This window comes from Cannabis sativa, chromosome 1 (genome assembly GCF_029168945.1).
Source record: "Cannabis sativa cultivar Pink pepper isolate KNU-18-1 chromosome 1, ASM2916894v1, whole genome shotgun sequence".
Taxonomy (NCBI): domain Eukaryota; kingdom Viridiplantae; phylum Streptophyta; class Magnoliopsida; order Rosales; family Cannabaceae; genus Cannabis; species Cannabis sativa.
In genome coordinates, this window is record NC_083601.1 from 12,335,824 (window position 1) to 12,359,580 (window position 23,757).

A 23,757-nucleotide genomic window follows, 5' to 3' on the forward strand; every position below is an offset into this window, starting at 1 on the left:
TCTTTCTCCACTTCGAGTAACTTCTAATATTTGACTGTAGTTTAGGTTGAATTTCACTCTCATGTGTAGAGAATGTTTGTGTATTCTCCCCTCCTTTTTCTTTCTCTAACCACCACTTTGTTTTATTCTACAGAAAGGGAGTTTGACTTGGAGAATCTCCTAAGAAGCCCCGCTATCCCTATTAAATGGGGGTAAAGAGCGAGGTGCTTCTAAAGTTAAAACTTTTGAGAAGCAGCCAAAGGCCCGGGAAAGAAAAGAGAAACTAATAAAAAAGATTCTCCTCCTTTCCAAGTATTGTTTTATAGAAAAACAATAGTTCACCCCCTAATGCTTCCCTCTCGGCCCCTGAAGTTGTAAACAAAGAAAAGTAGACCCTCGGGTCAGTTCATCAAGTCACTTTCTCTTCGGCAAACCCCACAATGGTTTTGATGGACCCAATATGCCCCTGCCTCTGGACGCTGATATTGAAGGGTCCAAGGCCTGTTCTCGTCACATAACCTAGGCGTGTTGCAACCTTAGAAGTTTCCAGCCAGACAACTAGAGCTTAATTAAGGTTGGCACACCTACTGACCTCTTGACGTGAAGTGCAAAACTTTTGCACTCGGTTAGTATTCTAACTTCTCCCTTCATTCTATCAATTTTTTTTAACTTTGTTATTCTATGTAGGCCTCTCTATTGGCGAGCTTGGGCCTCCGAGCCCATCAATAAAACTCAACCCATCACACCTTAGAGTTGGGTAAAGCAAACGAGCATCATTAGCTACTAGCCGCTCAAAGGAATGATCTTGACAAAGAGATTTCTCGTCTTAAGAAGGAGATTGAGGCACTAAAGAAGTCTAAGAAGGATTTGAAGGCTGAGGTTGAAACCTTATAGAAAAATCTACTTGACCACATTGAGAAAGCCAAAAAGGAACTAGATTAGGTGAAGGAAGCCCTTAAAATTGATGCTTGTGAGAGGGTAAAAAAAAATGGGTAAACGTTCAATCTATAGAGCTTGGGTTGTCAATTGGAGCATGGACCTCAGTTTCTTAGGTGCAAATATCGATAAGATGTTGGCTTATTTCAAATAAACAGAACTAGAAAAGTGAGGAAGCATTGAGGAGGGGGAAGGGGCTGAAGTAGTCGAGGGAGAAGAAGATGAAGTCACCTCTAAGTCTCCCACCATGTAGACTTAGTTTGATTATCTTTAATTTTTGAATAATGGCGTTTTGGCCAAGAATATATCTTGCATTTTGTGGTATTCTTATTTATGTAGTTAGGTTTATCTTGCTTTGTTGGATGACCAACTTAGCTTTTAATCATATTTATAATTTATGCTACTTTAAGATATATTTCCTTCACTTTTTGTGAGAAAATTTATCCAAGTTTGAATTATCACAAATTAATTATGAACCATTATTTATAGGTAGACTCAATTTAATGATTACATAATGTTTTGTTTAATTTTTGCCTTCCTCTCCTTGTTGATAGCATCTCCACTTCATATAATTCTAAATATATTTTTTATTTCTAATTTGCCTAAGGCACTATTTTTTCTTTCATTCTATCGATCGTTGTACTCTAAGGAAGTTTCCTTCCCGGGACATATACGTTGAATTTGGGACATTTAATATACGAGCCAAGTCATATTGCCAAATGTCAATACACATGTCAAGCCCTAATCTCCCATATTGGCTGCTCAAAATATGAGGGATAGCAAATACCCTAGCTAATTTGTGTGTGTGTGTGTGCATTCATGTTTGTGTGTGCATTGTTCTTGTTAGTTTGCGTTTACAAGTTAACACTTAGTTTAAAAGAACAAAAACTTTTGTGGAAGACTTTGGTTTTAAGTTTTCTACCGCTGAAGATCGAGGTCAATCACTTATTAATGCTTTGCAACAACAAGAAACAAAGGCTAGAGTGATTGACGGAAGGAGTTATAAATCTATTGTATAATTAGTATAATTACTAAACTTTGTATTTGTATTATTTTTATTAGAAATATGTTTAGGTTTTTCTTACTTTATTTGTAGGTAAATAAATAAAAATTCTTGAATAAATCACGATCCAGTGTAGTATTCTAAAACTTCACCCCTGACATCTTGTCCATGTTGTTCTGTTTGAGTCAAATTGGTGTGTCAGTTTCCATGGTAGGTATTATAGGATCTTAAGGATTTGGCATTGGCAGCTGTCTTGCTTGCTCTACATGCAAAGCTTCATTATCCTTTGAAGATCGTCTAGGCTTTTATCTACAAATGGTTGTTTTTCATTCAACACCTTAATCCCAGTTTGCGCTTCAAAAAGTTGTTTTAGAGTTTCTGAAGAATCTGTCAAATTGTAGCTTTTAGCAAAGTATTAGTTTTTCATTTAATTCTTACGGTTTCATCTAGGTACTTCAAACAATTTCCTAGAGGAACAAGACTTATCTCCAAGTTTAACCGATGTTGCCAAATGTTCAAACAAGCATATCAGTAGCTTTCTTAAAGAAGTTCTCACAGACGTTGCCAAACATTAATGTCAAAAAATTACTTTAACAAAAGTTACTGAAAATAAAAACTAATCAACCCAAGCATTATGAATTCTTGATTTCCCATTTGTATTCTGATTGTCGTCCTCAAAGACTTCGTTTGTTTTCTACAAATAACTCTCTGATGCTCAAGTTAGTATACTTTAAAATAGTATAGAGAGAAGTCTAAGAGAATTGGACAAAAAATTCTAGAATGAGAGGGTCAATATGGGTGATGTTCCTGTTGAGGTACAATTTTGTCTTTTGGCTGATTTGATAAATTAATAAAAGTTCTATATTAAATAAATAAAAAAAATTAATATACATATTTTTTTTTGGAAAGAAACTGTATATAATTTCAAAATGTAAAAATTAGGCATCACAATCATTACATAAAATATTTCACGATATGCTAGATAGATCAAACAAACCAAAACAATTGTGAGCATACGCTCACTTAGTTACATTATGGGCAACAAAGTTACTAGTTCTCTTAATACTAGAAAAAATATAGCTCGAAAGCAAATTAGAAATCCTACAATAATGAGTACAGTTCTCAATCTCCCATCTAGAAAGGACTCCATTAAGAGCTTTGATCATAGTTTTGAGTCACTTTCCACAATAACAAAAAGATTTTCTTGATTGAGAGTTGTTTCCAACGCCAAAAGACAAGTTGTAGCTTCACCTTTAAGAGGGTCAGAAAATTGAAACCGCTTGGTAGCAACCCATGAGAGCGTACCGAAATGGTCTTTAGACACAGTCGTAGCACACTCGCCCCAGCGACCCACTTTAACATCACAATTTACTTTGATCCAATCCCTAGGAAGTGGAGTCCACCCAGACATAGGATTCACAGAATCTCAGGGAAGAAAAGAAACACCATAATATGCATAACAGTAAAAATTATATAAATGTAATGTTTAATGTTAAATAGATTATTGTTGTGGACCTTATCATTACGGGCTTAGTAGGAAAATTGAAACTGCTTGGTAGCCACAGATGAGAGTGTACCCAAATGGTCTTTAGACACAATCGTAGCACACTGGTCTCGATGACCACTTTGACATCACAGTTCACTTTGATCTTATCTGTAGGAGGTGGAGTCCACCTAGGCATGGATTCACAAAATCTCGAGGAAAAAAAGAAGCACCATAATCTGCATAACAGTAAGAAATCATATTAATATAATGTGTAATGTTAAATAAATTATTGTTGTGGACCTTATTATTACGGGGTTGCTAAATCGTGTCAGCCACAATAAAAGTATAAAAACTAGATGAGATTGTATATCTACTTTACTTTACTTGTTTTAATTTATACCTTTATTTTCATATTCATAAATTATGTAGACTAGATGGTGAAAATATATTAGATAACCCAGATATTTTTAAGTAATGAATAGAAAAAGAAATATTCCCTAGATTCCACTTAACTGGCTCCAAAAAATCATTTCGCCCACCGTGGGGCTCGAACCCACGACCACAAGGTTAAGAGCCTTGCGCTCTACCAACTGAGCTAGACGGGCTTTTGATTTTAGTACAACGTAAATATTATCAATATCAATAAATTTCAGCCAATAGGTCTCTCTTCACAACTACACAAAGAGCAGCGAAACGTAAGAACTATACCTGAGCAAAATCCCGAAGCAGACGATTTGTGAAAGTAAACAATGGAGTTTGAAATCGTACAGACCACGGTGGAGATCTTGGTAGCCCTCGTCGTAATACTAACCCTGGGTTTACTCTCTGTTATATTTTTTGAAGCTTATCGAAGAAGGCACAACCACACGTACGTTCACTTCCCATCGTCACCCATTCTCAATTCTGCTATTTTCGTTTCTGTTCTTTGATTAAATACTGTGATCGTGTTTTCCTTTTTTTTGGGCAGTCACGTCGAAGCCCCGGCGATCTTCGAGGATCCCCATTCGTTGAAACAGGTTCATTATCTTATGTAAAGTTGCTTTGCAACGTTTTTGTTTCAGATTCAATTTGAAGTTTGTATTTAATAATTGAAAAAAATTAAGCTTAATTTGAATCTCCCATATTTTTCCTTATTAGTTTTGTTTGTTGGATTTTCTATTGCATTAGTCAACGTCTTATTCAGTGTGTTTATCTTGTAATTCTTTCTGTTGAGATTTATAATGCGGATAAAAAATAAGCTTTTACTTACTGTGTTAAATTACGGGTTGTGATATACTGAAATCGTTTTGGTCTATCTGTTGTAGGTTCCTTGCCCATCTGTTTTTGATCCAGCGGAGAAGTACTTATCTTTGATTGTTCCTGCATTTAATGAAGAGCATAGACTTCCTGTTGCACTTGAGGAAATGATGAAGTAAGTTGTGTATGAATATTTATTATTATATCTCTTTTTAAAAGTTTATTTTCAGATTTTTCATATTGTATGGAATCTGGATTTTTGATCAGAAAGAATGTTCTTTCATGCTGTCATACTAACATTGATTCTCCAAGCAACCCATAGGGAAGGTTTTTGGCTTAGGGTTTCCAAATTTCATATAGTTTCTGTACGTCTTTAAGATAATATTGGATTGTAACTAATCTTCATATTTTGGTTCTTTAGTTATCTTCAACAACGTGCTGCAAAGGATAAATCTTTTTCGTTTGAGGTACTATTTTGTTTCCTTCTTTTTCTGGGTCACCACAAATGGCTCAATATGTTTCTTTTTGAATCTGTGATGTAGAAGCTATGAGTAATTATAGTTGTAAAAATCAGAACATAGTATAACATTTGTTGCTTTATCCCTTTATTTGCTTATAGATGATTTCTTAAACAGGTGGTGATTGTTGATGATGGTAGTGCTGATGGGACAAAAAGGGTAGCTTTTGAATATGTGAGGAAATACAATGTAGATAATGTGAGGGTTATTCTTCTTGGCAGAAATCATGGCAAGGGAGAAGCTATTAGAAAAGTGAGTCTGATCTAAGTTATTTACTTGAATATGTATTCTTTTACATGTTATTGAAGGATCCATGGTATTCCCTTGATGCATGACATCAATTGATTGAAGCTTTTTGCCTTTGTGAAAGCATTGCAAAACAGGGAATGCTTCATTCACGTGGTGAATTACTTCTAATGCTGGATGCTGATGGAGCAACAAAGATTACTGACTTGGAAAAACTTGAAAATCAGGTTTGTTCTTTTATTTATTCTCAAGTCTCAATAATTTTGTTGTCGGGTCTGTCTTGTTGGCCACTAATAGTGCATAACTTTATTGTTTCTTGCTGCCTTCCAGATCCTTTCAGTTGCCAGAAAAGAATTTAACTCTGGAGATTCGGCAGCGAGTGATTCAACTGTTAAAGTAGCTGATATCCCACTTGCTGCATTTGGTTCTCGTGCTCATCTTGAGGAGAAGGCCTTGTCAACAGTTCAGTCTTATGCTGCTTGATGCTTATGTGTACTTTAATTCTTGTTATTCATATTTATTACTTGAACTGTTTCACTTAATATTTCAGAGGAAGTGGTACCGCAATTTTTTAATGAAGGGTTTCCATCTCGTGGTTCTCTTGTCAGCTGGTCCTGGAATTCGGGATACACAGGTTATTTTCTATATTTTATTTTTCAAGCAGTTGTATTCTTGTTGTTCCTTTGATTTCATAGTTTTAATTAATCCTCCTAATGAGCACAACTTTTTGAATCAGTGTGGTTTTAAGATGTTTACAAGGAGTTCTGCAAGGAAACTTTTCAGTAATATTCGTTTGAGAAGGTATATTTGCTTGTAGATGTTACAATTGATAAATATTCACTGCTTTAGATTTTGGAGTGCAAAAATATCAAATTTTATGGGCATTTTTCTTAATACATCTTATTGGCAGAGTGAACATTAAGGATCTAGTTTATCTTTCGTGTTATCCTTGTCCTTGCTCTGTTTATTTTCTAAGTAGTAAATATTGCATAAATTCGAAATGTAGCGGTAGAATAAGAATTCGTAAGATGGTGTTTAAGGTTTTACATTGTGAATATTTCACAGGTGGTGCTTTGATGTTGAATTAGTTTATCTATGTAAACATTTTGGCATCCGGGTGCTTGAGATATCAGTGAACTGGTCTGAAATTCCTGGATCCAAGGTGAACCCATTAAGCATTCCTAACATGCTGTGGGAGCTTGTGCTGATGTCTATTGGATATAGGACTGGTATGTGGAGAATCCGAACATGAGCAATCATGTCCGAATTCAATTTCGTAGCTAAGGTTTCTAACCTTGCTTTGCCTCTATATCACTGCAAGAGGAGAGAAAAATGATCTGTTAGGACCCCATCATATGTCTTTGGCTTCAGAAGCAGCTTCTGCTTTCAATTGTCAGCTAATCGTAATATTTGACTGGTATTATTTGTTCATTTATTTAAATTTTGACCTTACATTTTGCTTACTGGTTTTAGAGCAGAAACACTTTGTTTAGAAGTGAAGCTTAAGTTATACATTTTGAAGAGAGAGAGAATAGAAAGAAGTGGCAAAAGGTTTCTTTATCACTTGAAATTTCCACGGGGTGTGTTTATTATTTTTTTTTATAACATGGTACACAATATTGTTACAAATATTAGTCATTACGAAATACAAATCTAATAAGCTCAATTACAACAATTTAAGTTTACTGATATTCCCAGCACAAAGGTCTACTGATGTATTTTTGGATCTTTGATTGCTTGCACCACCACAATTAGAGAATTTTTAAATGTTTTAAAATATTTAAAGAACAAAATTAAAAACACTTTACCATGCTGCTTTAAACTGTTTAGTTATTTATTTTTTAATTTTAAAATTTCATTAAAATTTATTATCTACGCTCTACAATAATTATTTTAAACATATTTTGTCAATTGTAGTCTAGCCATTCTCTCACCTTTGGTCCACTTTTTCTTGACCAATTGTTATTGGGCTTTTTTCTTGGGCTATACTAACACGTTTAACTCCATGATAGGATTGCTATGGGATAAGTTAAAAAATACCTCTTTTTTTTGTATCTATTAATCAAAAATACCTTCATATTATTTTTTATTAAAATATACCTATTTTTTTGAGTAGATTGCCTAATATATCCTCACTCTCTACTTAAGTGTAGTATATAATTTACACAACCTAAGGGGTTTTATGGGAACATGGGATCTTATGGGAACATCATCCATAAAAGTGAGTATATCTAAAAAAAATATAAAAATAGAGGTAAAAATTAAAACAAGTAAAGTAAAGTAGGTATACAATGTAATTTCCTCATTGTTATGCGTGGTTAAAATCTATTAAGAAAAAAAAGATTATTTGTATATTATCCCACATTATTGAGTGATTTGTGAGATTTATATTATAATTTATACTCATAATTACTAAGTATTTTGTGATTGAAGTTTATAAAAAAAATAATAAATAAAATTATATAAGATTCAAATAAAATTAGAATAAATAAATATGAGAAAGAAGATAAATAAAGTTAGGGTTTGTTTGGTACACCATATTATACCGTATTGTATTATATTATTGAATTGTATTTCATGCAATATTTTTATATAAAACTATATGTGATATTAGTTTTTATGGGCATCTAAATATATAATGCTTTAGTATAAATTAAAATTTAACATAGTATTATATAAAAATATGATATATAATCTAATTCAATATAATACAATACAATACATTACGACTTAATACGACGTTCCAAACGAACCCTTAAAGAACATAATTCTATAGCAAGCATTACATATCTTCGTTATTTAATTTTAATAAAAATATTACGTTTCTTTTATTCTTTGTTTTTGTTAAATATACAAAGATAATATTATTAATCATTAAAAAAATATTTGATTGATAGCTCATAAAACTAAGTATTTTTTTTTTATGATTAGCTGTTACCATAGTTAGTTCTGAGGTTATTACCACTTGTTTCTGTTTTGGCAAGTTTATCTTCTATTGTATTTCAGTTACAAGCTGATATACAACTACCTTTCTTGTTCACTTTTCTATAAATAAAATGCCTAGGTCCAGAACTGATTAGCTTTTGTAGTTCTTTGAGATTCAATTCATAAAATTAGTCTAGATACGGATTGTATAGATAAGCTAAATTCACATGGTATTAGGAAGCCCTTAACTATCGTCGACAATGGATCTTAGAAACTTAGAACGCACCGCAGCTACCTCTGCAACACAAATTCCTCTGACTCCTTTGATTGCTCAGATGCAACAATGGAATCCCTTTCAAAACTCATTAAATTCCTCAACAGTTCGTCTTGATCGCACGAACTACCTTGGAAATCACAAGTGATTCCCACTGTCATCGATCATGGACTGGACGTCATACTTCTTATTGGTATTGCTCTGACTCAGAAGCTCGTCACCGGTGATTTCAATCCATACTTCACCATCTGTAAGCAAAAAGATCAGCTGCTGCTTAGCTGGCTCCATTCATCCATGACAGAGACAGTTCTGGATCTTTAACCCATCACAACTCTTCGTTCAATGTTTGGTGAGCACTTGAACAATGATTCTCGAGTCAATCCAAGGTCCGATTGCTCCAGATTAAATCACAGCTTTCCACAATTCAATAAGGTAACCTTTACATCTCAGACACTTTGATAAAATCAAAATTCTTGCTAACTCTCTTTCTACTGTTGGTCATCCCATGGAAGAAAATGACTTAATCATGCCTTTATTGAATAGATTAGATCCTGAATATGATCATGTTGTCTTTCATGTAAACCAATCTTGTTGATAATCTTTCCTTAGAGTCGATACAGTCTTTATTGTTAACTCACAAAAGCAGGATCGAAAGACATCACTCCATCACTGATCTTGCATCCAAGATGTCTACAAATCTCACTATCCACAATTCAAGAAATGGACCTAGATACCAAAATCGTTCCTATGGCCAACAAGGTCGTGGATATAATGGTCCAAATCCTCGACCATCAGGAAGATTCTATGGGCGTGAGCACCCTTCTATCCTCAGGCTACTATGCCAAGTTTGTCACAAGCTTGGACACACTGGTGATGTGTGCCATTATTGATTTCATAAAGGCTTTGTCACCGCTAAATTTGGAGAGTCAAAGGCCTTTCTCACTAAACTGGATGATCAAGACACTTCACAAGTATATTCCTATAGTTCCATACTAGAATTTATTGATGACTATGTCTGGTATGCAGACACAGGAGCCACAAATCATGTTACCCAAGGAATGGAGCAGCTTGATTTTGAAATTCCCTATTCTGGTTCTGAAACACTAGCTGTGGGCAATGGTAAGAAACTCCCCATCACCCATGTTGGTAATTCTTCTTTAACCTCCTTCAGATCTCCGTTAAAATTAAACACCATCTTTAAAGTTCCTAGCATTAAAAAAAAAAACTTGCTAGTGTCCTACAACTCACAAATGATAATAATATATTCTTGGAAGTTCATTCCACTTGTTGTTTTGTTAAGGATAAAGTAACATGGACTGTTTTGCTCAAGGAAATAGTTAAGAATGGTCTGTACACATTGTCTCATCGCTCATTTCCCACTCCAAGTGTACAACTACAATGTCATCTAGCAACCAATAGGCCTAGCTTAGAAATATCTTCTTTCTCTCATTCTGATTGTAAATTTGAAGTTGTTTCTTCAGCTTAAATTCATTGTAATGATCCTATAATAAATAAAAAAGAATGTTTCTGCTTTTACATCTCTTCCTTGTCCAAAACCATTTCATACTAAAACAACAAATGTAAATATGTGGCATTCTAAATTAGGGCACCCTGCTCCCAAAGCATTGGCTGGAGTTTTTTCTCAAATCAATAGGCCTAACAACTTAAAAACACTAAAAATTTGCGAGGCTTGTAAAAAAGGCAAAAGTTATAAATTATCTTACTTCTTATTTGAGTCTAGAGCCTCTACAACCCTAGAACTCATTCCCACTAATTTATGGGGTCCATCTCATGCCCCATCTAAGGAAGGATACATATATTATATACACTTTATAGATGACTTTAGTAGATTTACATGGGTTTTTTCTTTAACAATCAAGTCTCCAACTTATCCTACCTTTCTACAATTTAAACTTCTTGCTGAAAAATAGTTTGGTTTTCCTATCAAAAGTATCCAATTCGATTGAGGTGGAGAGCACAGCTCTCTATATAGTTTTCTTAACCAACATGGGGCACATTTTCAACGCCCTAGCCCACATGACCATTAACAAAATAGTTGTGCAGAAAGGAAGCATCGTCACATAACTGAAACTAACCTAAAATTAATTGCTTTATCTGGACTCAACATGTCCTATTGGTGGCTTTCTTTATAAAGTGCAGTCTGTTTGATCAACAGGTTGCCCACATCAATTATTGGCAATATATCCTTATGAGTGCCTATTTCACAAGGCTCTAGAATACAATTTTCTCAAACCTTTTGGTTGTTCATGTTTCCCTCATTTATGGCCATACAATACTCATAAACTTATTCTAAGGTCTAAAAAGTGTGTGTTTGTTGCCTACTCCTTGCATCATAAGGGGTATCTCGGTGAAAACTCAATAGGCAGAATTTACATTTCCGAGAATGTGGCATTAAATGAAGAAGAATTCCTTGCTTCATCTCTTCCTCCAGCACAGCAAGTAATTTCTTCTCCCCCTTTACTGACTTCAACTACACGGTTTTATTACTCCATAACTACATACTAATCTTGGTGTTGCTTCTACTGACTATGCCACTGCTATTGTGATTGAGGCTATTGCTACTGCCACTACTATTGCTACTGCTACTGTGATTGAAAACGCTGTTGTCCATGCACCTAGAGTCTTATTTGATCAAGTGACTAATATAGATGCTACACAAGAAGCTCCAATTGTCACTAATTATGTTGCAACATCAACTAGTGCTCCAAGCATTGCTGATCATGTCTCGTGCACCAGGTCTGACCCTCCTGCAATTCCTGCTTCATTTCCCACTACATCAATACCCTTACATTTGCCAAATCAAACACAACCTTCCTCTCACCAGATACAACCCTTGCAGATTTCACTTCCCCTGCATACAACTGCACCTACCACTAATACTCACTCTATGCAAACTCGGTCAAAGTCTGGTGTCTCCAAGCCAAAAGCATATCAAGCCACCTCTTATCCTTTTCTAGAATCTCTCCTACCCAAAGAACCCACTTCTCTTAAACTTGCTCTTGCTGATCCAAAATGGTTTGCTTCTATGAGTGATGAAAATAAAGACTTAATCAAAAATAAGACCTAGACGCTTGTACCATATGATCCTTCTATGACCTTGGTAGGCAATAAATGGGTACATAGAATAAAATTAAAGGCAGATGGCTCTCTTGATAAATATAAATCACGATTAATTGCAAATGGGTACTCTCAAATTCCTGGAATTGATTACAAAGAAACCTTCAGCCAGTAGTTCGACCAGCAACAGTTAGGACCATTCTTACCATTGTTGTCTTTTTTAACTAGCATGTGACTCAACTAGATGTGTCCAATGCCTTTTTAAATGACTTTCTCGAGGAGACAGTATATATGCCACAACCACTAGGATTTATTGATCCAGCATACCCTACTCTCCACAAGGCTCTTTATGGCCTCAAACAAGCTCCACGTGCGTGGAATGACAGATTAAAAGCCACATTATACAACAAAGGATTCAAGTTGTGTAAATCAGATAACTCATTGTTCATCAAGGGAACTGGTGCAACACAAATTATTTTATTAGTATATTCAACACAAATTATTGCTGAGTTGAATCATGAGTTTGATGTCAGAGACCTTGGCCCTTTACATCATTTCTTAAGAGTTGAAGTGAAGCGCACAGAGATAGGAATGTATTTCTCTCAGTCAAAGTATATTGCCAATCTTCTCACTAAACTTCATTTGGATGGAGTGAAACATTATCCTAGTCTAACAAACTCATCTCACACTCTCTCACTCACAAATGGAGAGTCATTCAGTGACCAAACTTTGTACAAAAGCACTTTAGGTGCACTTCAGTACCTCACACTAACTCGACCAAATGTTACCTTTATTGCCAACAAGCTTTCCCAATTTATTCATGCTCCTACCAACATTTATAAATAGCCGTTACAGTAGTTAGTTGTGAGATTATTACCACTTGTCCTCTGTTTTGGCAGGTTTATTATCTTCTGTTGTAATTCTGTTACAAGCTGGTATACAACTACCTCTCTTGTTCACTCTTCTATAAATAAAAGGCCTAAGAACTGATTAGCTTTGCAGTTCTTTGAGATTGAATTCATAAAATTGGTCCAGATAGGGATTGTATAGATAAGCTCAATTCACAAATCCTATCTTTTTTTTTTTTTTTTAAAAAAAAAAAAAATAAGAACAATTTCGTTGATGAAGATGTTAAATCTATGCCATAGCATAAAAGCTTCTCGAATTCAACTTTTGTCACATGAATGAGCCAATAAATCAATGGTATGAATCAATTGTGCCAAAGAGAGTAACACCATACTATTAAAGATAGATGATAGACACTCCACACAAAGAAATGCACTAACTGAATCCATAACAATAGGACTCTTATCGAAAACATTAAAACATAAAAAAGTAACAAAATAAAATAATAAAAACACAACACATACGTGACAAAAATTCCAAATGTTGGCCACCCCTTCAAACTTGAAATACTACCGTATTCATAAACCACTTATTTGTGAAACCCCGCAGCTCCAACCCTAAAAGACCCAATATAAGAGCCCACTTTGGAATCCACCATCGTCGACCTTGCAGGAATCCACACTTTCACCCATATTTGACAACGCCAATCCTGATTTGAAGCACATAACCATAGAAAGACCGTTGATTTTTCAATAGAGTCGCACAACTCGTTGAAGAGAGCACACAAATACTTGAAACAAAAAAAAAATGAGAAAAAAGTCATAGCAATTAGAGAAAGGAATAATATATAAAACTTTTGATTGAGTAAAAAAAAAACCTTAATTTGATTGGCTATTTGTTTGTTGCAAACTTAATTGAAATTAAGATTTTAAAAAAAAACCTCAATTTGATTGGCTATTTGTTTGTTGCAAACTTAATACAAATTAAGATTTTAGTCTAAAATCTTGAAATATCTTCCTTAATTCAAACGAGTTTTCTCCCATTACCAACTAATTAGAAATTTTTGAGCGCTTCTTGTTATTTTCACGGTTTTGTTTGTTAGATAACTACATACTATATTTATTTTCAAATAAATGCAATTCCAAAGAAAGTGGTGGTATAACAAATCACATATTCAACTCAAAAAGTTGCTAGAAAAGCACAATAATTCATGTGAGATGTAACCCAGTTGGAGTTGGACTATACGATAGAGTATTTATTCCAATGTGCATCAACCGTGTTCGTCCTAGTTTTTTCGACCTTAAGATATATTGGTCAAGTACAAGCAAATAAGGCTACCTAAATGAAGTTACAGAATTTAATTAAACTAATAAATACTTATAATTAAAAGAACCGTCTAATTTGGTAAGAGTTAACTTTTTAAAAAGAAAAAAAAAGGTAACAGTGTCAAAAATTTGAAGTGATCATTACAGACAGACTCTCTTTTGGTTAATTAATAACAGACAAGCGAATTAGGCCACTAAACATGATTTGTAATCACTTCATCTTCTTTCCATGATTATAAACTTATAATTAAATGAAGCTCTAATTTTTTTTTTTGCTTAAATTAAATGAAACTGTTACAAATATACTTATTTGATAATATTTTAAAATTAGTACATTAACCATTAAACTTCCAATAACGATTTTTCAAAAGTGCATTAGGTACTGATTTTTTGGGGGATTGTGGAGTAGTTGCTGCTCTTACGTATGTATATAAATAAAAATATATAAACATACATATATATGATATGCACATTCCTTTCCATTTCATATTTTGTTCATTTACAACAGAAAAAAAAACATGGGTAGTCCATTCTTCCATGAATTGAAAAAACAAGCATCTTTAATGTTAAAGGAGAAGGTAATAAAACCCGCTCGTTTGGCGCTGACTGATGTAACTTCTATTCAACTGTGAGTTTTTTTTATCTTTATTCTTATTTTTGGTCACAAAATTATGAATGAATCGATTTTGAGTTTTCTTAATTTTCTTGTGTGAAACATTATTTTGTTTTATATTTTTCGTTTGGGGGTATTTTGTTAGGATGACAGAAGATGTCACAAATGGAAATTCGTTGTTGCCACTTGATACACGAACACTCAAACTGATTTCAAGGGCTGCCTTTGAAATTGATGATTATTGGAGAATCACAGAGATTTTGCATAGAAGGTTAACATTAACATGATTTTCTTTCTTGATTTTTAAACTGTTCATTGAAATCTCTCTACTTAATCAATATTTTCTTTGCCCATGAATTTAGGCTATTAAACTTTAATAGAGAGAACTGGCGTGGACCTTACAAGGCTATGATCTTATTGGAATACCTTCTAACTCATGGACCTCTTAGAATATTTGAGGAGTTTCAAGATGATAAAGATATTATAAAGCAGATGGGAAGTTTTCAGTGTGTTGATGAGAAAGGGTATCAAATATCAATTTGGCTTACATACACATACTTCTGTATTATTATGTATGCTTATTTAAGCTCAATTTAGCATATGTGACACAAGTACCCTTGGTGTTTTCATTTGCAGGTTCAACTGGGGATTAAGAGTTAACAAGTTATCTGAGAAGGTGTTAAAGCTTCTCTTGAACTCATCATATTTCAAAGAAGAGAGAGCTAGAGCTCGAAAGCTGAGTATAGGAATCAAAGGGTTAGGGAGCTTCAACCCACGTTCATCTTCCATTGATGGAAATTTGAAAGAGTTCTCTACCAAGTCATATGAAAGATGTAATTCTGATTATATTTATCGTCGAAGTGAGGAGAGTATGTTCTTGGTTGAAGATGGAGTCAGGGAAGCACAATCCAGAACCGAAGAAAATGCTATGTGGGAACACTCCTTTTTTGGCAATCAACACTATCAAACCAAGAAACCCCTGCTTTGATTACAATAGTTTAAGTCAACCTTTGACATCGTTTGTTTGATAAACTTAAGTTTATTTGAAGATGATATTTTGAGTGTAAAAATGCTGAGAAGAAGCCTCACTTGCAAGTCTTCATTCAGAAGAACTGCTTTTGCCGTGTAAATAAAATTTAGTTTTCACGTGGATCATACAGATTAATTGATTCATAAAATAAAGGCTTTATCTAGTGAATTGAGTTCATAAGAAATTTAAGCATTCAATATGAGCTTTTGTAAGTACGGAATTTTGGGATGGGATGACCAAAAAATAATAATAATGATAATCAAAGAAGTTGTAATAACAAAAATAAAATAAAATTTAAAAGAAACAAATTGGATAAATTAACTCCTGGCCTTCCGAAGTCACTTCAAGTTGAGAATAAAAAAAAGGTAACGAGCTAGAATGAACCTTCTGCAAACAACACTTTTCTCCAACATAATCAAAACAACAGTACTTGCTTTTCTCTCTGCAGTAGTTCTAATTCTCACATGCTTAGAAGCATTTCCTATGAACAATTGATGGCCCAGACTCGTCGTACTCTGCTTTTGCAATCCACATCTGCATAAGGAAAAGATAAAATATGATATCAGTAATTATTCAATGATCATATTAAGATCATCATGCCAAACTTAGATATGAAAAAAATATAAACCTGCTGGAAGGTGCTGAGAGAGGCCAAGATGGAGCCTCCAATCCAGACACTGTATTTCCTCTCTGGTGGTGCGACCACCTTAATCTTCATAGAGCTTGGTGCAAGAGCAGAGATTTCCTTGCTCATCCTATCAGCAATGCCTGGGAACATGGTCGAACCACCAGACAGGACAATGTTACCGTAAAGATCCTTTCTGATATCAACATCGCACTTCATGATGGAGTTGTAAGTAGTTTCGTGAATGCCTGCTGCTTCCATTCCAACCAATGAAGGTTGGAAAAGAACTTCAGGACATCGGAATCGCTCGGCGCCAATGGTGATGACTTGCCCGTCTGGCAACTCATAACTCTTCTCAACAGCAGAACTAGTCTTGGCTGTCTCCATCTCCTGCTCAAAGTCAAGAGCTATGTAGGCAAGCTTCTCCTTCATATCCCTCACAATTTCCCGTTCAGCAGTGGTGGTGAAGGAGTATCCACGCTCGGTGAGAATCTTCATTAGGTGATCAGTAAGATCACGACCAGCAAGATCAAGACGTAGAATGGCATGAGGAAGAGCATACCCCTCGTATATGGGGACAGTATGGCTTACACCATCACCAGAATCCAGCACAATACCTGCAAAACTAAGGCAAAACTTCTAGCTAAATTATTTTAAGACAGGGCAATATAAAAGCTACATAATAGTATTAGAAAATGAGGGTCAAGGTTTAAACTTCAAGAAAAATATAATTTCCAAAACCAAAGCCACACTACAATATTTGACAAGGTAAGAAACTATCATATCATGATGCAAGTAGCTGGTAAACAGAATGAGATTGGTATTAGTAAAATCTCAGTTCTTACCATATTTAAAGACTCATTTCAGTATCTATAGGATACTCTAACAAGAAATCATGCTATGACAATGAAAAGAAGAAAAGAAAGTACTTGGTACTCACCGGTAGTACGACCACTGGCATACAGAGAAAGAACGGCTTGAATGGCAACATACATAGCAGGAGTGTTAAAGGTCTCAAACATGATCTGGGTCATTTTTTCACGATTGGCCTTGGGGTTAAGTGGAGCTTCGGTTAGAAGAACGGGGTGTTCCTCAGGGGCAACACGAAGCTCATTGTAAAAAGTGTGATGCCAGATCTTTTCCATGTCATCCCAGTTGCTGACAATACCATGCTCAATTGGGTACTTCAGAGTTAAGATACCTCGCTTGGATTGTGCCTCATCACCCACATATGCGTCTTTCTGGCCCATTCCAACCATTACACCAGTGTGACGAGGACGACCCACGATACTGGGGAACACAGCTCGTGGAGCATCATCTCCAGCAAACCCAGCCTAATAGGTAAGATCACAATAATTCATGGTCAAGAGGCAAATTCTACACACCCACAAGTAACATTAAGCTAGCTTTTGCACAGAAGATTAATGATTCAATGGGAAAATTTTAAACAATGACAAATAACTTTAATACCTTGACCATTCCAGTTCCATTATCGCAGACAAGTGGCTGAATATCCTCTGCATCTGCCATCTTCACTTACCTATTTGTTCACCAAACTATGCTGTAAGAACATCTTTCATAAAATAATAAATAAAAGCGGTAGATCGTCAAATAGCGATACAATGATTCTAACAATGCAACATAAATCGAATGCATGTATATATTTGTACACCAAATTCTTGTGTTAAAATAAGAATGTACACACAAAATAAAACAGATACAATCAATTTGTAGGAATGAACTCAATTTTTGATCTTTTCTCTTTCTTCTTCTTCTTTAGGTTATTTACCACATTTATATTTGCATATTTAATCTTAAAAAACATAAAAAGAAACAAAAATAATTTCTTTTTAACGAAAACCTAATTCAACGAGCATTAATTTTAACAACTTGGACAAAGAAATAAACACAAAATCATAAATCCAACAATGAAATACAAATTGTGAAACATACATAAATATGAAATTAAAAAATGATAATACTAAACAGAAGCACAGATCGGGTGAAATAAAGAGATCGAAAGAGATTATGAACCTGTTGAAATGCGAAAAGCAAGATGGAAGTTTAGAGGGTTTGTGGTAAATGAATGAAAGAACGAATGGTTTAGAGTTTAGAGGTTTGAGAGAGAAGAAGGAGAATGAGAGGGAAAGGGAAGGTGTGTAATAATAGTATATAAAGATGAGCGATGGTGATGATGATGCAATGTGGTCCGTCAGATCAGATTAAGAGTACAGTCTGGACTCGTCATTATGTCTTCAAACAAATCCATTTCTATATTCTTTTCATTCATTTGTCAGCTAACACAGTACGTGGGTTGCACTCTTGGCTGGTTGGGCTGGGCTCCATCCCTTATTATAAATGTATTTTACTCCCCACTTTATTTATTTTCAAATGCTAAAATTTAATTAAAAAAATTAAAATAGTACCTCTTTTTTTTTTTTTTTGAAAACGAAATATTACGAGTGGATTCGAGTTCTCCAGGTTACATTACGGCTGTGGTGGTTGGAGGACTTTTACCGTGGAATTTGACGGTTTTTTTTGGGAATCCTAATACATCTCAACGGAAGTTTTCTTGGGAATTACTATGCTATTTACATAATGAAATTACTAGCCCATGGCTTTGTGTTGGGGATTTTAATGAAATTGTTAGTCTATCTGAAAAAATAGGGGTCGGGTTAAAGCTTCGAAGGATATGGAGGAATTTAGGGAGGTTATCGATGAATGTGGATTGGCTAATTTTTGCACTTGTAAAACTGAACTTACTTGGTGTAATGGGCATGGGGAAAATAGGGTCATGGAGAGGCTAAACAAGGCATTGTGTAATTTGGATGGAAAGCTTTGCGAGAACGGATGTTAAGGTGTTGGGCTGGCTGGAGTCCGACCATAGAGCCCTTGTGATTGACATATCACTAGGTAGGGGTGAAAATCGGTCGGTTATGGTCGGTTTTTAAAATTTTATAACCGACCGGTCGGTTACGGTTTTTATTTTACGAAAACCGTAACCGACCGTTTAGAAATTATAACCGTATAAAACCGACCGTACGGTTTTTGGCGGTTTTGGGCGATTTTTGGCAGTTTTAGGCGGTTTTTGGCGGTTTTGGGCGGTTTTTGGCGGTTTTGACGGATTTTTGGTTAAACTATTTTTTTATTTCAAGAACCGAAACCGACCGCCATGTCAAAAAAACCGAAACCGAAACCGACCGCCAAATTCGGTGATGACGTGGAACCGAAAATTCGGTTACGGTCTGGTCGGTTTCGGTTTTTCGGTTTTTATGAACACCCCTATCACTAGGTCATTCGACATAGAAGTTTGGAATGGTCAGGAGGAGAACTTGATTTCATTTCGAAGAGGCTTGGTGCGAGGATGGGGAGTGTAAAGCGATTGCTGAGCGGCATTAGAGGGACAAAGCTAATTTAGGTATGACAAAGGGGTTCAAACGGAGGGCCTCTCTATGTGGGAAAGCTTCGAAGAAGTGGAATAAGAAAAAAAAAACAAAAAACAATGAAGAACTTGATAGAGTTAAGAAGACCTTGGGTGACTTATCTGAGGTTCAGCAACCATCCATTGGGATGGAAATTAAAAAATAAGAAAAAAAGTCAAATTTTTTTCTTGATAAGGATGAGAAGTACCGGCGACAAAGAAGTAGGACTCTATGGTTAAAAAGTGGGGATCATAATACTAAATACTTTCATCATAAAGTTTCTGCTCGAAGAAAAAAAATGAGATACATGGGTTGATGGACACAATGATAATTTGGCAAGAAGACAAGGTTGTGGTTCAGAGAATTATTAGTACGTACTTTCATACCCTTTTCACCTTTTCCATCATCCAACATGATGTCCTTGATGATGTCCTAAACTCAGTGCCACAATGGGTTACTCTAGAAATGAATCGAGATTTGCTAGAGTCATTTAAAGAAGAAGAAACTATTAATTGGCAGTGAAAGAGATGCCACCAACAAAAACTCTAAGAGCGGATGGCCTCCCTGCCCTCTTTCATCAAAAGTATTGGGCAAACCTTCATGATGATGTGGTAAGTATCTGCTTGAAAATTTTAAATGATGGGCTGGATATGAGCGGTTTAAATGACACCATCATTGTTGTAATTCCAAAAATGGAGCAGCCTAAATGGATGGAGGAATTCAGACCCATAAGCTTATGCAACGTCATTTACAAGATTGTTTCTAAATGTCTTGCTAATCGGCTAAGACTCACTTTAGAAGGGGTTATCTCGAAGTCTCAAATCGCTTTTGTGAAAGGACGATTAATTCATGATAATGCTATTATTGGGTTTGAAGGTCTACACACTATGAGGAAAAACCAATTTCAAAATGGATCCAAGTGTGCTTTAAAACTTGATATGGCAAAGGCATACGATCGAGTGGAGTGTCGCTTTATTCATGGGATGATGATTGAAATTCTATTTTTTATAATTACCAAGTGAAATTATCAAACAATTTAAATAATGCGAAATTGTATTATAATTGTATGAACATAAATTATCTCTATTCTATCAAACACAGAATCTGACAAAATAGATATATAATACAGAAAGTAAAAAATAAAGAAAATAAATGACACATAACATTTTATACGTGGTATTAGCAAGTCTTTTGAATTACTCCTATCTAGGGGGCCACGCCCAGAGAATAAAATTTATTAGATGAATGTCAAGTGATTACAAAACTAAATTGACTTATACAAATAAAGACTCCCTCTTTGAATTTGCTGCAACTGTTGTAATCTATTCTTCTAATCAAATTTCTCAAGTGTCGAGACCTTGAACTCCCTTTAAATCATAGCACTTGCATACTTCATCCCGAAGAGTGACTCACATGCAATCTTTCGCCCAAAGAGTGTGTAACTTTCAATCTTCCTCCGAAGAGTGACTCACTTGTAATCTTCCTCCCGAAGAGTGACTAATAGGACTGAGCATAAAATCTAGAAAATCGAAAAAACCGTTCAAGCCGACCTACCGAACACCATTGGAACCGAAAACTAAAAAAATCGCTAACGGTTAAAACTGCCATTGAACGATTGGTTTTTTTTAGTAATAAACTGACCATTATACATATATATATTAATTTATTAATTTTTTTTTTTTTGCTTTATGTATTGTAGTTACTAATAATATATAATATTATATTATTATTTTATTAATATTAAAGTTAAAAGAATAAGAGAATTAGTTTTTGAACAATTAATTTGTATGTTTGTAGTTATAAAATGTAGAATAATGTGTTTATAGAATAAGTTAGATCATATTTTCTTTTTTTAAAAAAAAAAGAGTTTGGTTTGGGCGGTTTAAACCGACAAAACTGAGGTTCAAAATGATCAGTTTTAATATAGGTTCTGGATTGGTCGGTCAGTTTTCGGATTGCACCAATCCGGATCGAAAACCAAATTCTGGATTTTATATAGAAAAAACCGACCAAACCGACAAATGCTCAGCCCTAGTGACTAACTTGCAATCTTCCTCCCGAAGAGTGACTCACTTGCACTTTTCCTCCCAAAAGTGACTCACGAACAAGACCTCTTGATGAACAATATCCAAGGTGTTCAACTTGCACAATTTCAACAAGAAACAATACAGAATAACACAATAATATAATACTAAGAACTTGTTGGACTCAAGTTCTTCACATAACAAAGAAAAAAACTCTCCAACTTTGAAAGTAATTTAGGAAATGATACACCAAGAGTGCTAACCAAAACCAGCGACCTAATGGTGTGTTTATAAACTTTAAAAACCATCTAGGTCGTGGTCGAACAACCAAGAAACAATCAAGTCAATAAATGAAAAACGTCCCACATAGGAAAGTCAAAATCTGTTTAAACAGATAGCCAGTCCGTTCAAACAGGTATGATGAACCTGGACAGTTTTTCAGCAAAGTTTCTATAAGCAAATAAGGCAACTTTGACTATATTAACACACATAGTTGTACACGGTTTCTTGATTAAGAAATCAGATAAAAAAAATATAAAATATGATTAAGAATTTCCTTAAAAAACAAAGATAAAATCAAATATTCTAAATAAGGAAAACTCATATTTAATTCACACAAAGTGAATAGGGAATAAAATTTGATTTTGAAAGCCTTTTCACACTAAGAAAATAAAACTATATTTTTAAAAATAATGAATAAAAAATAAAAATATTTTTCAAAAATACCACAAATATTATTTTTATCTATTTTATCAAATATGCCAATAAAGAATTTTACAATCTCCCCCTTTAGTAATTTGATAGACAAAAATAAAACAAAAACATGCAACACATATGTTAGAAATAAGTAAAGAGAAGAACTCCCCCTGCAAGCATGCATAAGTTATAACAAACATTCCATACTTATATGGTGTGCATGGACTCTTTATATTCCACACTACAAAAAATACCCTTCCCATTCAAACTCTCACTCTAACTTTCCATCTCACAAAGTATCTCTCGCTCCTTCTCACTCTAACCCCCTCACTGTCTTTGGCGCTCCACCATCACCAACCACCGCCTCCACCACGACTTATGGGCCTCTCTGTATCTCACACTCTTTCTCTGTTCTTGAATCGAAACCCATGAGAACTGCCCCCAAAACCAATGATAACAGCCCCTGAAACCCAAGACCACCGTCCCAAAGCCCTAAAATCGAGACCAAATTGCTATTTTACCTACATTTTGACATAGTCAATGTAGATTGGAAGACCCGAGACACCAATCTCTATTAAACTCCATTATTCGATAAGTTTTTGATTTTTTTTTGTGATTTTTCTTTGATTAGGTTTTGCAAATCGAATCATGGGTTTGTTTTGTTGTTTATGCTTGAGTTTAAGGAAACTAGTTTGATTTTTATGTTAAATTTGTGTGTTTGGGTTTGATTTTTGTTGTTGGTCGTTCTACTTCTAGGTTTTTCTATAATTATTGATGTTTCTCGACATAGTTGGGGACATCTAACGATATCAACAACACTAGGATATGTAGCAAATATAGTTACTGATAAGTAGCAATATTTTATCAAAATTTTGCGATATATGGTGTTTGGGGTGATGTGGGGATTTCTGTAAATAGCAATGTTTCTCGACATAGTTTACAACTTCTCACGATATTAGCTACACTAGGATAGGAAGCAAATATAGTTTGCGACAAGTAGCAATATGCTGTCGATATAGTTTGCGATATTTAGCAACATGTCATTTTTGGTTTTAATATGTTGCTCTTTTTTTTTTCTTAAAATTTTTGCAGATGGCTCCTCCTGAACTTAAACTTCTAATTTCAGAGCATTTCACAGGTTGTCTTACCTATTGGGGCTCAAATAGGTTTAAAGATATTAAGACCAAGTTTGAAGCACTCAAGTTGATTTGGAGGGGTAAGGCCAGCCCTTTCGGTCCATTCTGGGAATCTAGAAATTTGAATTTCTATGGCGTGTTGGTCCATAACCTACTATTATAGAAAATGAAAGTTAATAAGGAATTCGAAGATGAAATATGGTTATCGGCTTACCTATGGGTAGTGCTCCTATAGCGGAAGAGATAGAAGCCAAGTCTGGTGACCGTTTAGTGAGGATGTATTTTGAAGGGAATAGTGGTGTGCATTTGGATACACTTTTGCTCTAGTTGTAGAGATGCGAGATAGCAGATGATGTGTA

General features: G+C 34.7%; 3 protein-coding genes and 1 non-coding gene across 4 annotated transcripts; 2 read left to right on the forward strand and 2 right to left on the reverse strand.

The window, feature by feature from the left end:
- The first annotated feature begins 3,918 nt into the window (after window positions 1-3,918).
- Window positions 3,919-7,079, forward strand: LOC115707581 (uncharacterized). The gene is made up of 10 exons (XM_030635593.2): window positions 3,919-4,272; window positions 4,372-4,420; window positions 4,709-4,815; window positions 5,062-5,107; window positions 5,276-5,410; window positions 5,542-5,631; window positions 5,735-5,866; window positions 5,955-6,038; window positions 6,141-6,205; window positions 6,470-7,079. The coding sequence occupies exons 1-10, from the start codon at window positions 4,154-4,156 to the stop codon at window positions 6,654-6,656; spliced, it is 1,014 nt and encodes a 337-aa protein (XP_030491453.2). The 5' UTR covers window positions 3,919-4,153; the 3' UTR covers window positions 6,657-7,079.
- TRNAK-CUU (transfer RNA lysine (anticodon CUU)) lies at window positions 3,937-4,009 on the reverse strand. The gene has a single exon. It is a non-coding gene; the product is annotated as a tRNA-Lys (tRNA).
- Window positions 7,080-14,151: 7,072 nt separating the features above from the next.
- On the forward strand, window positions 14,152-15,622 carry LOC115703849 (epsin-3-like). The gene is made up of 4 exons (XM_030631079.2): window positions 14,152-14,480; window positions 14,611-14,736; window positions 14,828-14,989; window positions 15,102-15,622. The coding sequence occupies exons 1-4, from the start codon at window positions 14,371-14,373 to the stop codon at window positions 15,451-15,453; spliced, it is 750 nt and encodes a 249-aa protein (XP_030486939.2). The 5' UTR covers window positions 14,152-14,370; the 3' UTR covers window positions 15,454-15,622.
- A 93-nt stretch (window positions 15,623-15,715) lies between these two features.
- LOC115704910 (actin) lies at window positions 15,716-18,410 on the reverse strand. Its single transcript, XM_030632129.2, has 5 exons — window positions 18,155-18,410; window positions 17,591-17,660; window positions 17,061-17,454; window positions 16,124-16,737; window positions 15,716-16,029 (listed from the first exon to the last, which is right to left on the reverse strand). The coding sequence occupies exons 2-5, from the start codon at window positions 17,648-17,650 to the stop codon at window positions 15,964-15,966; spliced, it is 1,134 nt and encodes a 377-aa protein (XP_030487989.1). The 5' UTR covers window positions 17,651-17,660; window positions 18,155-18,410; the 3' UTR covers window positions 15,716-15,963.
- Window positions 18,411-23,757: the final 5,347 nt, after the last annotated feature.

Bases quoted from the DNA above. Each gene is read 5' to 3' on its own strand.
- LOC115703849 (XM_030631079.2), top strand. From the start codon at position 14,371: ATGGGTAGTCCATTCTTCCATGAATTGAAAAAACAAGCATCTTTAATG. The intron at 14,481-14,610 runs GTGAGTTTTTTT...GTATTTTGTTAG, and splicing joins GATGTAACTTCTATTCAACT to GATGACAGAAGATGTCACAA. The intron at 14,990-15,101 runs GTATCAAATATC...TTTCATTTGCAG, and splicing joins CAGTGTGTTGATGAGAAAGG to GTTCAACTGGGGATTAAGAG.
- LOC115704910 (XM_030632129.2), bottom strand. From the start codon at position 17,650: ATGGCAGATGCAGAGGATATTCAGCCACTTGTCTGCGATAATGGAACT. The intron at 17,455-17,590 runs GTATTAAAGTTA...CTTACCTATTAG, and splicing joins ATGGAACTGGAATGGTCAAG to GCTGGGTTTGCTGGAGATGA. The intron at 16,738-17,060 runs GTGAGTACCAAG...TTAGTTTTGCAG, and splicing joins TGCCAGTGGTCGTACTACCG to GTATTGTGCTGGATTCTGGT.
- LOC115707581 (XM_030635593.2), top strand. From the start codon at position 4,154: ATGGAGTTTGAAATCGTACAGACCACGGTGGAGATCTTGGTAGCCCTC. The intron at 4,273-4,371 runs GTACGTTCACTT...TTTTTTGGGCAG, and splicing joins CGAAGAAGGCACAACCACAC to TCACGTCGAAGCCCCGGCGA. The intron at 6,039-6,140 runs GTTATTTTCTAT...TTTTTGAATCAG, and splicing joins CTGGAATTCGGGATACACAG to TGTGGTTTTAAGATGTTTAC.